Source organism: Suricata suricatta, chromosome 13, assembly GCF_006229205.1.
Source record: "Suricata suricatta isolate VVHF042 chromosome 13, meerkat_22Aug2017_6uvM2_HiC, whole genome shotgun sequence".
Lineage (NCBI taxonomy): Eukaryota > Metazoa > Chordata > Mammalia > Carnivora > Herpestidae > Suricata > Suricata suricatta.
In genome coordinates this window covers 37537352-37549468 of record NC_043712.1, presented here as the reverse complement: position 1 = coordinate 37549468, position 12117 = coordinate 37537352, and the positions used below count along the sequence as shown (strand labels likewise).

Genomic DNA, 12117 nt, shown 5'->3' with positions numbered 1-12117 from the left:
TGGTGCTTTAAGCTAAAAGTCCTGACTACCAATCCTGAAGAAGGGCTTCTCGGAGAAGGTAACCTTTACTCTCTCTTTTTTTTTAATTTTCTAAAAAATCTTTATTTTTGAGAGAGAGAGAGAGACAGAGTGTGAGCAGGGGAGGGGCAGAAAGAGACGGAGACACAGAATCTGAAGCAGGCCCTGAGCTCTGACCTGTCAGCACAGAGCCGGACACGGGGCTCAGACTCATGTAAGCTACTTCATGACCTGAGCAGAAGTCGGACGCCCAACCGACTGAGCCACCCAGGGGCCCCATGTTTACTCTCTGTCTAAAAGGATAAGTAGAAATTGTTGACTACATAAACTATGTGTGGGAGGATTCTTCCAGCTCTGTGAGGCTGAAGGATGTTTGTGGGATCGCAGAGCCCCATTTGGTCCCTTGCAGTTGGACTGACCATGTCCTGGGAAAGTGGGCAATGGTATCTTGGGCAGAGAACCCCTGTGGATGTGCAGACCTACGTGAGTGGGCCTGTGCACCAACTCCAGACACCACCCTGCACTCCTGCCTAGCAGCCTGTGCCTTAGGGCCTCTCTTCTCCGCCCTTAAATAAAATAACAGCTGTTGATGCTGTAAATCCCGGTGCTGACAGAGCTTCAGGGGCTGAGAGCAGCTGTGGGAATTTCACTGTAGATGTGTGTTCAACATTCATTCATTCATTCTCCAAATATTTATTGAGCACCCATTATAAATAGACAATGTGCTTGAAATATGCTGTTCACAAGACAAAGACGCTCCTTAACGCAAGGAACTTCGAGAGTCTAGGGTTAAAGGTAAATATTAACCAAATAGTCCCACAACTAAATCATCATGGTTTATCATGCTATTTATCATAAAGAAAAGCTATAGCAAACTGGGAAATGATATTGCCTGGAGATTTGATATGTTCTTGGACAGTAGGTGAGGTTTCTCCATGGAAGAGACATTTGATTTAAGTTCAAGAAATGTTCGGTTACCTAGGAAAGGCATAGTGATGGGGAGAGATGGTGAGGACCTGTCCAAATGGAGGAACAGCGTGTGCAAAGACCCCAAGGCAGGAGAGGGCACAGAGGATCTGGAGACTGCAGTGCCCACGAGCAAACAGCAAACAGGAGTGTGGCCCGAGACGACAGGAACAGCATACCGGGTAGGGCCTTGGCCTTTATCCTACGGGGACTGACACGGTAAGATCTGTACTTTATGACCACTCATGCTGCTCTGCAGAGAGCCAGAGAAGTAGAGACCAACATGGGAGAGAGAGAGAGAGAGAGAGAGGAAGAGAGAAGATGAGAGGGAGGGAGAAAGCCCATATTGTAAGGAGTCAGTACAGTGGAGATTAAGAGCGTGGACCCCGAATCAAATCACCTAGCTCGGTATCCTGGCCTTGCCATTTGTGACCTTGAGAAATTAACTGAGCTCTCTGTTTCCTCACCTCTAACATGGGGGAGAGTATCCATCTGCCTCCTAGAATGTGTGAGGATTAAATGACTAACTACACCTGAAAAACTCAGAACAGCCCCTGGCGCACAGGGACTTCTCATTACCCAGTTTGGCCCCACGCCACAGGGCTACATGGCTACAGTATACAAACAAAGATTCAGTTGTTGATTAAAGTGTGAGGTGGGTGGGCTGGACAGGGCAGAGCCTCATCCACTTGTCCCCACAGCCACCGCCTTGTCCTAGGCCCCGCCTGTGCAGTCCTAAATTCCTGGGGCTTCTGTGACTCTCTCTCCACCACATAAGGTCAGCCTCAGAATGGCCTGTTGGAAGCCTGTCTCCTGGGAATTGTGGGAAAAACTGGGGTGACAGCAGCCGACCCAGTTAAGAGTTCTAGCATACACAGTTCTCAACCTTATTAAACATAAATTACAGCTAGAACCGTACAAGGCTTTTGCTTCTCATACTTCATCAAAAAAAGTTGAAATATTCTTTTGCTTGCTGATATGTACATCAACTGCTTTTTAAAAAAAAGTAACAATGTAGGGGGCAAAGGCCACAAAAAAAATAGGAGCAGCCTTGACCTCAGAAGGGTACAGTGAAACAGAAATGCCTTTGAAGGAACTCCTGAGGAAGTTTCCGGTTGCCTTCACCACCTGCCTCACTGTGACTCTTCTCTCTGCCCCCACTAAGCCATACTTGTGGCCTGGTTTCAAGCAGAGATTCAGTCAAAACTAGCCTTAACCTTCTAGAGATTTACCTGAGGACAAGGAAGTCCAAGCATCAATACAAGCCCCACCCAGGAATGGGCCTCTGAGATCTCAGGGCCTGTGGCTGGGCAGGGTCACTGGGAGGTGAGGTCAGGGTCTGTGAACCAACAACCCAGCCAGTTGTGCCAGAATTAGGTTACGACAAGGGATGTCTGGACTACCCCAACGTGCCAAACACCTGTTCTGAGCTACTCCCAACATTCCTGACTAGATGTAACCTCCTGGTGATTCTGGGTTACATCTAGAGGCTACAGAATCACAAGGGCAGAAGAGCCTCATGTATCCGAAGATGGGGGTGGCCTATAAACCCGAATGAGAGGTCTCTCCAGCCCAAAGAAAGCACCCAAAGGTCAAAAGCGCTGAGGAAGACTTGGGCAGGGGAGGCCCTCTCCAGACAAAGTGGGCTGTGGGACAGCACAGTCATACAGAGACAGAAGAGAAAACAGACAGGAGCTCTACTGAAGATTGCAGACAATACTTGTTCACTGAAAACAGGTAGAGGAGCAAGAAAACTGGCAATCGGTCAATTGTCCCCAGCGGCCCTGGAGAAATCCGGACACTTCTATTCCAGAGAGGACAGAGGTGGTGGTACTGTTCTTCAAGGCAGCACATACTCTCTCTGCCTCACCTCACTCGGCGAGAGCTAAGTTTGTGGACCGCAGTCGCTCTGTCTCCTGGCAGATGTTCTGTTCCACGGTGTCGCACTTGGCTAGGAATGCCTAAAACATAAATGCAGGGCAGTGAGGGACCATCCTGGACTAGCCAATCCCTGCTCGTGCAAGGCTCTTTGCTTAGCCATCATGGAAAACCCGTGGGTGACTGACTGAAAACAGGCTGTATAGGGATGGAGCTGGGCTGGCTCTAAGGAAAGCGGGGAAAGGGGGGAGAGGGAGGTGACATAGGACCAGAGTTTCTGACAACAACCCCCAGATGGTGAGGACAGGAGGCCTTGCCACTGTGAATGTGCAATTTCAGGGAGCAGTGTTCACATGAATAGTATCTCCTGGAATTGTGTGATCTTCCTCCCCAGTTAGTTTAAATCCAAATATAATTATACGGATATGAAAGGAGCTCTTCTCTTGTGTTCTGGGCTCATGAAATAACAAACAAAAAAAGAAAAGTTCACACCACACATCGCACTTCTACCCTACTCTATTTGAATAAACACACAACACCAACACATTAAATTTTGTGATATTTGACCACACAACTCACCTGAACCCTTTTCACCAAACCCTTCCTTTTCAGTCGACTGTCTTTGAAATTTTCTGGTAGAATCTGTGGAAGAATATATTGACACATAAATAATCTCAGTAAAAATGGCATAACAATGCGATAGAATACCCACAGTACACCAAATGCATCTTAAGTCACCAGCATGAATGAGACATGCATTTTCAGAAATGATTTCCCTTGGTCTGTATCTTACATGGCCCTTCCCATGATTCTCACCTCTATAAAAGCTCCATTTGTTCTTGGTGTTTGGGCCATAGACACTTATAACACGGACTTTGTCCTTTCTCTATTCCCTATTACAGATACTAGGTCCTGGCCACACCATGAGCTCACTGGGCTTCTTCTTTACAAATCCCTCTCACTCCCCTAGAATCCCAAGCAGAGAAATTCACCCTCAAAAATGAGGCATCAGGGGCGCCTGAGTGGCTGAGTAGGTTAAGCATCGACTTCAGCTCAGGTCATGATTTTGCGGTTCACAAGTTCGAGCCTGCGTTGGGCTGTATGCTGACAGCCCAGAGCCTGGAACCTGCTTTGGATTCTGTGTCTCCCTCTCTCTCTGCCCCACCCCTTCTCATTCTCTGTCTCTGTCTCTCAATAAATAAATAAATAAAGTTTTGGTTTTTTTTTAATGAGGCATCAAGCTAGAAATACCATTACCATCACTCTGCAGAAGGGAACATGGACTTGGTGAGCCCCAATAGTCTCATAAGAGCTGACTGTAACTGAATTTTGTCCAGCTAAATGAGCCCAGTAGAATATCAGTCATATGAGTATCAGGAAAGCGGAGCCCTGTGTTTCTCTGACCATAAAATCAGAGTCCATTTGGGTCCCAACTTTGTGAGGACAGGATGCTATTAGTATACATAAATAAAATTGACAAAAGCCTTATGTTAGTGTGATGTGAGTGCCTAAAAATCAGGAACCGTCTCATCTTTCTGTGTATCCATCAAGGACAAGCAGTGGCGGGCACACAGCGGGGGCTCAGTATCCTCACATGGTAAGTGTGTTACTCAAAGACTGAGACTGATGGAAGGGCACTCAAAGGAATCTAGTTCTTCTCAGCTGAGTATTTACTTACCAGTGTGTCGATCTCTTCCAGTATCTTCATAAATTGCTCAATCATGGCTTTTACTCTCCTATCGAGTTTGCAGAGAGCTTCAGCTTGCAAATCCTTGGCCAGAAAACCCTGTGCAGGAATAACGTATTATTGCAAGGGTTCCTTGAGGCTGACAGAAAACTCCATGCCAAGGCACTGATAAAGCAGCCACACCCTGAGCCTACAGCCTCCCAGGATGCTGGGCCACACCTTGGACCCACAACTTCATCTCTTGGAAAAAAACAGAAAAGCTGGCCCAGGGTCACCCCATGCACTGCAGGCCACTCTATCTCACATGGCTGCAAAATGCCTCCTGAGTGAAGCCTCCAGTCACCAGTGTAAACCTGCACAAGAGGCAGACAACAGGAACACAAGGTTTAAAGTCTAATGGGCCCAGGCTTGAATTCTGACTGCCCTTTACTTGCTTGTGATCTTGAGCAAGCTACTTAACCTATCTGAGCCTTAATGTCCTCACTTTTAACATGGGGATTATGATACCTCACCCCTGGGGGTTACCATGAGGATAAAGAGAAATACTTGTAAATTCTCAAAATAATTCCTGACACAGACCTGTGTAAATAAAGGGCAGCCTTTACATTATTCTTATTAAACTGTCTTGCTGTTTATTCACATTGCTTGGCCCAGTGACCAACAGGTGGACAGGTGGGATCTCTAAGGATGTTTATCAAAGATGCAGATTTGACCACATGTAATAAAGGCTTTAAACATTAGCCAGCAATTTCAAGTGAGAGAATTTATGCTACCAAAAAAAGTCAGAAATGGTCAAAAAAGATTTATGTCCAAGGATGTTCAGAGAAGCATTAATGCATAATGATAAAGTAATATTAGGTTGATGAACAATAAAGAATTTGAATAAACCATAATATTCATATATGTTGCAATACTAGGCAAGTTTTGAAATACATGATCTTTTTTTTAAGATTTTACTTTTGGTTTAAGTGATCTCTCCACCCAAGAAGGGGCTCAAACCCACAATCCAGAGATCATGAGTCACATGCTCTACTGACTGAGGCTGCCAGGTACCCTGTGTGATCATTTTTAATGACATAGAAAAATGTTCAATTTTTTATCTAATAAGAGAACAATTTGCAAAGTGTACACAACACTACATCAATTTTTTTTAAGATGCAAAAATATATTCCAGTCTTTAGGATTGGTTGTCTTTTTTTCTAAATTTATTTGGAGAGAGAGCAAGAGAAGGGGCAGAGAGAAAGGGAGAGAGAGAGAGAATCCCAAGCAGGCTCCACGCTGTCAGCACATAGCTCAACACAGGGCTCGCGATTTCAAAAACTGTGAGATCATGACCTGAGCTGAGGTCAAGAGTCAGACACTTAACTGACCGAGCCCCCCAGGTTCCCTGGTATTGATTATCTTTTGAGTCAGGGCCTTAGAGGTATTAGCGTCCATATGTTTACCTAAAAGTTATATACAATCAGCATGTATTACTTTTGTAATTAAAACAGGAACATACATCTATTAATGTTATAAACTGAGAGGGGAGGGAGATGTGATTTGGGGTTGTTCACAATCCTTACTAGGTTTCTGTACCCCTTCTCTAATAGAAGGAATTCAACAGGATGACCATCCTCTAAGATCAAGCTCAACTTGGACCTTTTAGCCTAACAAAATGTTCTTTGCCTTGCTAAACACATTATAACAGACTGGACTGAGAGAAGCTACCTGTTCCATTTCAGACAATACATGATCCTGGCATGGCAGGTGCCCCTCCCCAGGAGCACGAATGGATGCTGGCCAGTAATAACAATGACAGTAACACTTCTAAAGCACTTACGTGTCAGACTCAAAGTACATCATTTTATTTTACAATTTTTGTTTTAAAGTAAGCTCTATGTCCAATGTGGGGCTTGAACCCACAACCCCAAGATCGAGAGTGGCATGCTCTACCAACTGAGCCAGCCAGGTGCCCCTCAAACTGCACAGTTTAATCCTCAGACCAACCCTAAGAGGAGGCACCATCATTATTCTCTTTTCACAGGTGAGGAACTTGAGACAGGGCACACCTGCCCAAAGTAATAGAAAGGGTCAAGTCAGGATCTGAACCCAGGGAATCTGACTAGAGAAGCTGCCTTGGTAAGCACGCATTTGCATCTCCGCAAAGACAGTGACCTGCTGGATTCCCGTAAGCTCTTTATTCAGCTCTTCCAGTTGGTCAGCTATCTTCTCCACAGACTTCTCCAAATCTTTCAACTTCTTTAGTTCAACCTCTTCCTCTGGATTGTTCTAAAACATTTAAAAATAAAATGAAGTCAATAATTACCAAGAACCATAGCTTTTGCCTGGAAAAGAAAAAAAATCTGACTGGGCTACACTACTCTCCTAGAAAAAAATAGCCTTAAAACTGCTGCTTCTTGGAAAGCATGCTGGAAGATGACACATTAGGGTTTTCTACCTACAAAGACTCTAGACTAGAGAGTAGATGCTATGTAAACATTTGGTCAGGGCTCCCGACAGCTTGGGTTGGGAGGATGGAGCCAATCTAAGTGCCAGATTCGACCTAAACCTGGGGCTGATCCATAGCCGACTCCAGACTGAAACCTCAAGAGGGAACAAATTACAGTGACCACCTCTAAGGGGCCCAGAATGGTGAGACAGGTGGAATTCTACCATTCCTTTAAATGAATTCCTAAGTGTCACCCACCAACTGAGCTCTCCCATTTTAGATGACGATGCCAACAACGAATACTTTGTTGACCATTTTCTCCATGCCAGGCACTGAACATTTTACCTGTATTATTATCTTAAGCCTTTCAAAAACCCAGTGATGAAAGTAGTGCTTTTGATGATGAAACTTGTTTAATATACAGTAACCTAAGATCACACAGCCCAAAAGAGGTGGAACTGGACTTGAATCAGGCTTGGCTCCACATACCCCAGGACAGCTCCAAGTAGGGGTCCTATAGCTTCTTCAACCTCAAGCCTTATGTTCTGCCCATGGCTCAGAACTATTCCCTGTGATCTTTGAGCAAGAAATCTAGACTATTTCCCCTTCTGTCATCTAAACAGTTAGCAGGCAGGGTCAGAGGCTTCATGCTTTAACACTGTCTTAAATTGAATACATTCTTCTTTGTGGCCAAATCCTTAATGCCAATCTCTTGGCTGTTCTGCAGCTGGACTAGGTTTTTTTTTTTTTTTTTCCTGTCTCCACTTTGCTCTCTCTACCCTCTCTCCACTCTGAATCAGCTACCTCACTCAAAATAAGAACACTTCCTATGACCAACAATTCCAGTGTGTCACAATGCAGGGCTGGCCATAAACCTCACTCCTCACTCCAGGGGCTACTGTCCTCGCCAACTGGCTCATCCTCCCTCAGTTCTTTAGTCTGAACCTTTCTTTCCGACCAAAGAGGGTTTTCCCTCGGGGAAGATTTTAGTGAAGGGGGTGTCTAAAGGGAGAGAGACTCGTGAAATTTGCAGAGTGTTATTTTTAAAACCTATAGGCTTATTTTTAACAAAAAGTTCTCTTGCAAATCCCCTCCAAGTGAGTAAGGCCTGATTTAGGCCCCATTTTAACCAAATTGAGATCCTACCACCAAGACAAGAGCTATGTTACTAAAGCAGCATAACTGTTCCTAATTCCCGGAGCAAAAGCCATAACCAACAGGAGCGGGAAGGCGTGAGAATAACAAAACTAGTAACCCTATCAAATGAATGGAGCCACATGTATTCAGAGAGAGCTATTTCACTAATGTAGAATCTGGGTCCCCAGTTTGGACCTTTAAATAGAAATGTGTATATAAGACCTTAGTCATTTGATTCTCCAGTATTCTGGTGGAAAAAGCAATTTACCTTCTTCCCAATTAACATGACACGGCAGCCATTTTGTATGCCAAGTGCTGACAATGGCTTCTCCATTTCCTTTAGAGATTTTCCTGAAAAGAGAAGTTATGCCCACACTGACAAGAGATTTCAGCAAGGGTACAGGAAACAGACAAGTGTGTTCACTAATGAGAAGAAGATATATTGGTGATAACCTTTTCAGACAGTGTCTTGACCCAGTAATTTCACTTCAGATTTTATCCTAAACAATAACTGGACATGTGTCTATACAATAAAGTGTTACAAGGTAATCTTCAGTGAAACCTTAATCATAATAGTGAGAAACCAGAAAGACAAACCTTAGGAGTAGGGGATTAATTAGCTATACATCAGTGCAGTAGAAGACTTTGTAGGCATGAAAGCTAATTTTTTTAGGAAGCCTCATTGTTAAAATTAATGCTGATGGCTCAGCATTATAAGAGAAATGGTATAAAAATAGTATAGTCAATATATAGTCTCAGTTTTGCCAACTAAAAACACACAAACAAGAATCCGCACTTCATGATGCCTGGACAAACAAAATTGGATAGAAATATGCTGAAACGAGGGGCACCTGGGTAGCTCAGTCAGTTAAGTGTCCATCTTTGACTCAGGTCATGATCTCATGGTTCATGAGTTCAAGCCCTGTATCAGGCTCTGTGCTGACAGCTCAGAGCCTGAAGCCTGCTTCAGATTCTGTGTATCCTCCTCTCTCTGCCCCTCCCCCACTCACACTCTTTCTCTCTCTCACAAAAAAAAGTAAACAGCTAAAAAAATATATAAAAAACATTCTGAAATGAGGGGTTTTATTCAGAAAAACAAAGAACATTTTCTTTTCTGGGCTTTCCTCTATTTTGAAACATGGATTACATTCTATCTTTCCTTTTTTTTTTTTTTTTTTTAAAGAGAGAGTGAGAGAACAGGAAAGAAGGGCAGAGGGAGAGAAAGACAGAATCTTAAGCAGGCTCCATGCTTAGTGTGAAGCCCGACACAGGACTCAATCCCACAACCCCAGGATATGACCTGAGCCAAAATCAAGAGAAGGATGCTCAACCATCCTGAAACATGGATTTCTATAGCCTTTTATAATTACATGATAAAATGTTAAAAAAAAAAAGACAAGGAATTGCACTATGAAGTATAAATAAAAATGTTTCCTATCACTAAATTCTTTAAGACTGGCACCAAATGGGATATATCTAGCCCCATCAGATACCACAAATGAGGGATCCCTCGGGAATGGGAAGAGAGAATGGGGATAGGAGTGGGAGGTGGGTCCTGGCAGAAATTGGTATCATCTACTGGGCCTGGCATATCCAGACCCCTGTTAAGTTTGTTCAACATCTTCTCAATGTCAGCACAATGCTGAGCCTTGGACACAGTAGCAGTACTGTCTTCCCTCAAAGTTAGTTATTCTAACAGGGAAATCAAATGTTCAGCAACCATGAAAACAATTATTTAATAGTAACTTTGATACAAGCTATATGCAGATGTGATCAGGAGTGCCACATGTGCATACGATGGGAAGAGGATGTAGCTTAGTCAGGGAACACTGTCCGTGCACTTTCACCAGAAATGGTAAGATTCTGCCACTCTCATGGGACTTCAACTCTAACACCTGTCCAAATGTTTCAAAGTGTCCAGTACATAGTAGGGCTTCAGTAAAATACATGTCAAAGGAACATATGACTAAATAAGAAAAGAAGAATTATCCCAGTTTGAAAACTATGAGTTACTATTAGGTAAGGTTAAGCAGTGTAAGTAGGCCCATTAGCCATAAGGACTCAAAGCTGGAAGAGAAATGCCTACCCTTAAATATAAGTTTCTGAAAAGGCAGTGGGACCCCAGTGGCTTCTTCAACAAGCTGGGCCAGGTCTTGGACAATTGGCTCACTCCAGCCCTGTTGTGGGGTAACATGAAGATCGTGCTTCTCATTGCCTGGGGACAGAGAAGAGTGTTTGATGAAAAAAACTCCTTCACATAAACCAAAAAAGGGTGACATTGTATTATATTTATTTACTTAGTCTTCAAGGCCCAGTTCATTTGCCACCTTCTCCAAATAGTCTGTCTGTCCCCCCCACCTGCCCAGCTTTGTCTGGTAACCTTCTCAAGGATTCTTGTGTTCTCTATGACAATAACTAGCAATCTAGTGATACAGCTAGCATTTTAAGCACTTAATATGCACAAAGGATTGACTAGGCTCCTTTCATACAGTATCTAATTTAATCCTTAGAATCCCCATTTTACAGATAAGCAAACTAAGTTCAGGACCTAAGTTAAAAGATCTGTCTATTGAGACCCAACTGTGGAGTCAGAGCTTGACGTCACATCTATCTGATTTCCATGGCCATGCTTTTCATCACAAGCCATCTGCTTCCTGTGGCCTGACTACCCTGTACTCTGTACTGTACTGTTGTCTGGGATTATGTTTCTTCCAGCTGTCTTCCACTAGGCACATCTGGGCACCAACATGGCTGGTGCTCAGCAAATAAACAGTGAGTGAGTAAACTCAAACAGCAGAAAACTTTTTGAACCAGAAGTGCCAATTCTTTTCCAGGTATGTGGACAGTAAGGAGGTAGCCCATGTCCATGGCATATGCCAAGCCTTGAGCCTGCACAACAGCCACATGAAGTCAGCAGGACAACAGGGAAGAAACCAGATGCCTAGAAAAGAGACATCCCAAGATCACTCAAAACCGAAGGATCTAGAATACTAGTTTCCAGATTCTGAGGCCCTGGGGTTTCCCTAGTCTTGAGGTGACCTCACAGATTCAGCTCTTGGGTAAATTTACTTTGTTTAGATCGGTGTCACCTCCAACAGTAGACAGACCCAAAGGGTTCCCAGAGCGTATGCTTGTAGCCACAGCCCACTCAAATGGACAAAAGTTTAAACTCAGCACACACACAGGTGTCCAGACACACAGCGGTCATACATGACAAGGCCAGACACAATCTTGATACAAAGACTCCAACAACTGCCCAGGCGCACACTGACACATATAACAGAACCAGGATGTGAAGCACGTACATGGATGATAAAACAAAAGGCAGATGTCCTGAGACAAAATACACTGGCCCCTGGAAAGGTGTGCAGATACAAGACCCGCACAAAAAACCGGTCTCAAACACAAGATATCACACTTCCAGACATAGGACCAACACAAGAACACACGCCTTTGGAGGACACGTGGCCAGACTCCCACAGTACTTTGGTGGCCCGGCACTGAGCCCACCCGGCACGGAGCCCACCCGGCCGTCTGCGCTCACTGTGGGTGACGGTCACGCTGAGGCCGCCTGCCGCCATTTCCTCGCTCCTGGCCACCTCTTCGCTTTGGGCCACCTCTTCGCTCCGGACCACCTCTTCGCTTTGGGCCACCTCTTCGCTCCAGGACACTTCTTCGCTTCGGACTACCTCTTCGCTCCGGATCACCTCTTCGCTCCAGGTCACCTCTTCGCTCTGGGTCACCTCTTCGCTCCGGGCCACCTCTTTGCTTTGGGTCACCTCTTCGCTCCGAGCCGAGCAAGGCCACACTTTCTTCACCCGCGGCCTGCGAGCACGGGCGGCGGCGCCCCTAGTGGATCGGGCATGCCCGCTGGCCACACTCCGGACGGAAGATCGCTGAGAGGGAGGCGGACCGCGCTCGGCCGGGGGCACCGACTGGCGCGACTCCCGGCCCGGCCGAGGGGCGCGCCGCCGGGGACCCAGCCGCTCCCGGTCGCCTC

At 45.1% G+C, this 12117-nt stretch overlaps 1 protein-coding gene across 1 annotated transcript in view; it reads right to left on the bottom strand.

Moving 5' to 3' along the window:
* Window positions 1-695: 695 nt before the first annotated feature.
* BAG1 (BCL2 associated athanogene 1) overlaps window positions 696-12117 on the bottom strand; it is an 11762-nt gene continuing 340 nt past the window's right edge. The window contains exons 2-8 of the mRNA XM_029919659.1: window positions 11662-12114; window positions 10204-10332; window positions 8386-8468; window positions 6707-6820; window positions 4541-4648; window positions 3442-3504; window positions 696-2945 (exon numbers count right to left, since the gene is read on the bottom strand). Coding sequence (XP_029775519.1) covers window positions 2856-2945; window positions 3442-3504; window positions 4541-4648; window positions 6707-6820; window positions 8386-8468; window positions 10204-10332; window positions 11662-12114 — 1040 coding nt within the window. The 3' untranslated portion in view covers window positions 696-2855. The remainder of the gene's footprint in view (window positions 2946-3441; window positions 3505-4540; window positions 4649-6706; window positions 6821-8385; window positions 8469-10203; window positions 10333-11661; window positions 12115-12117) is intronic.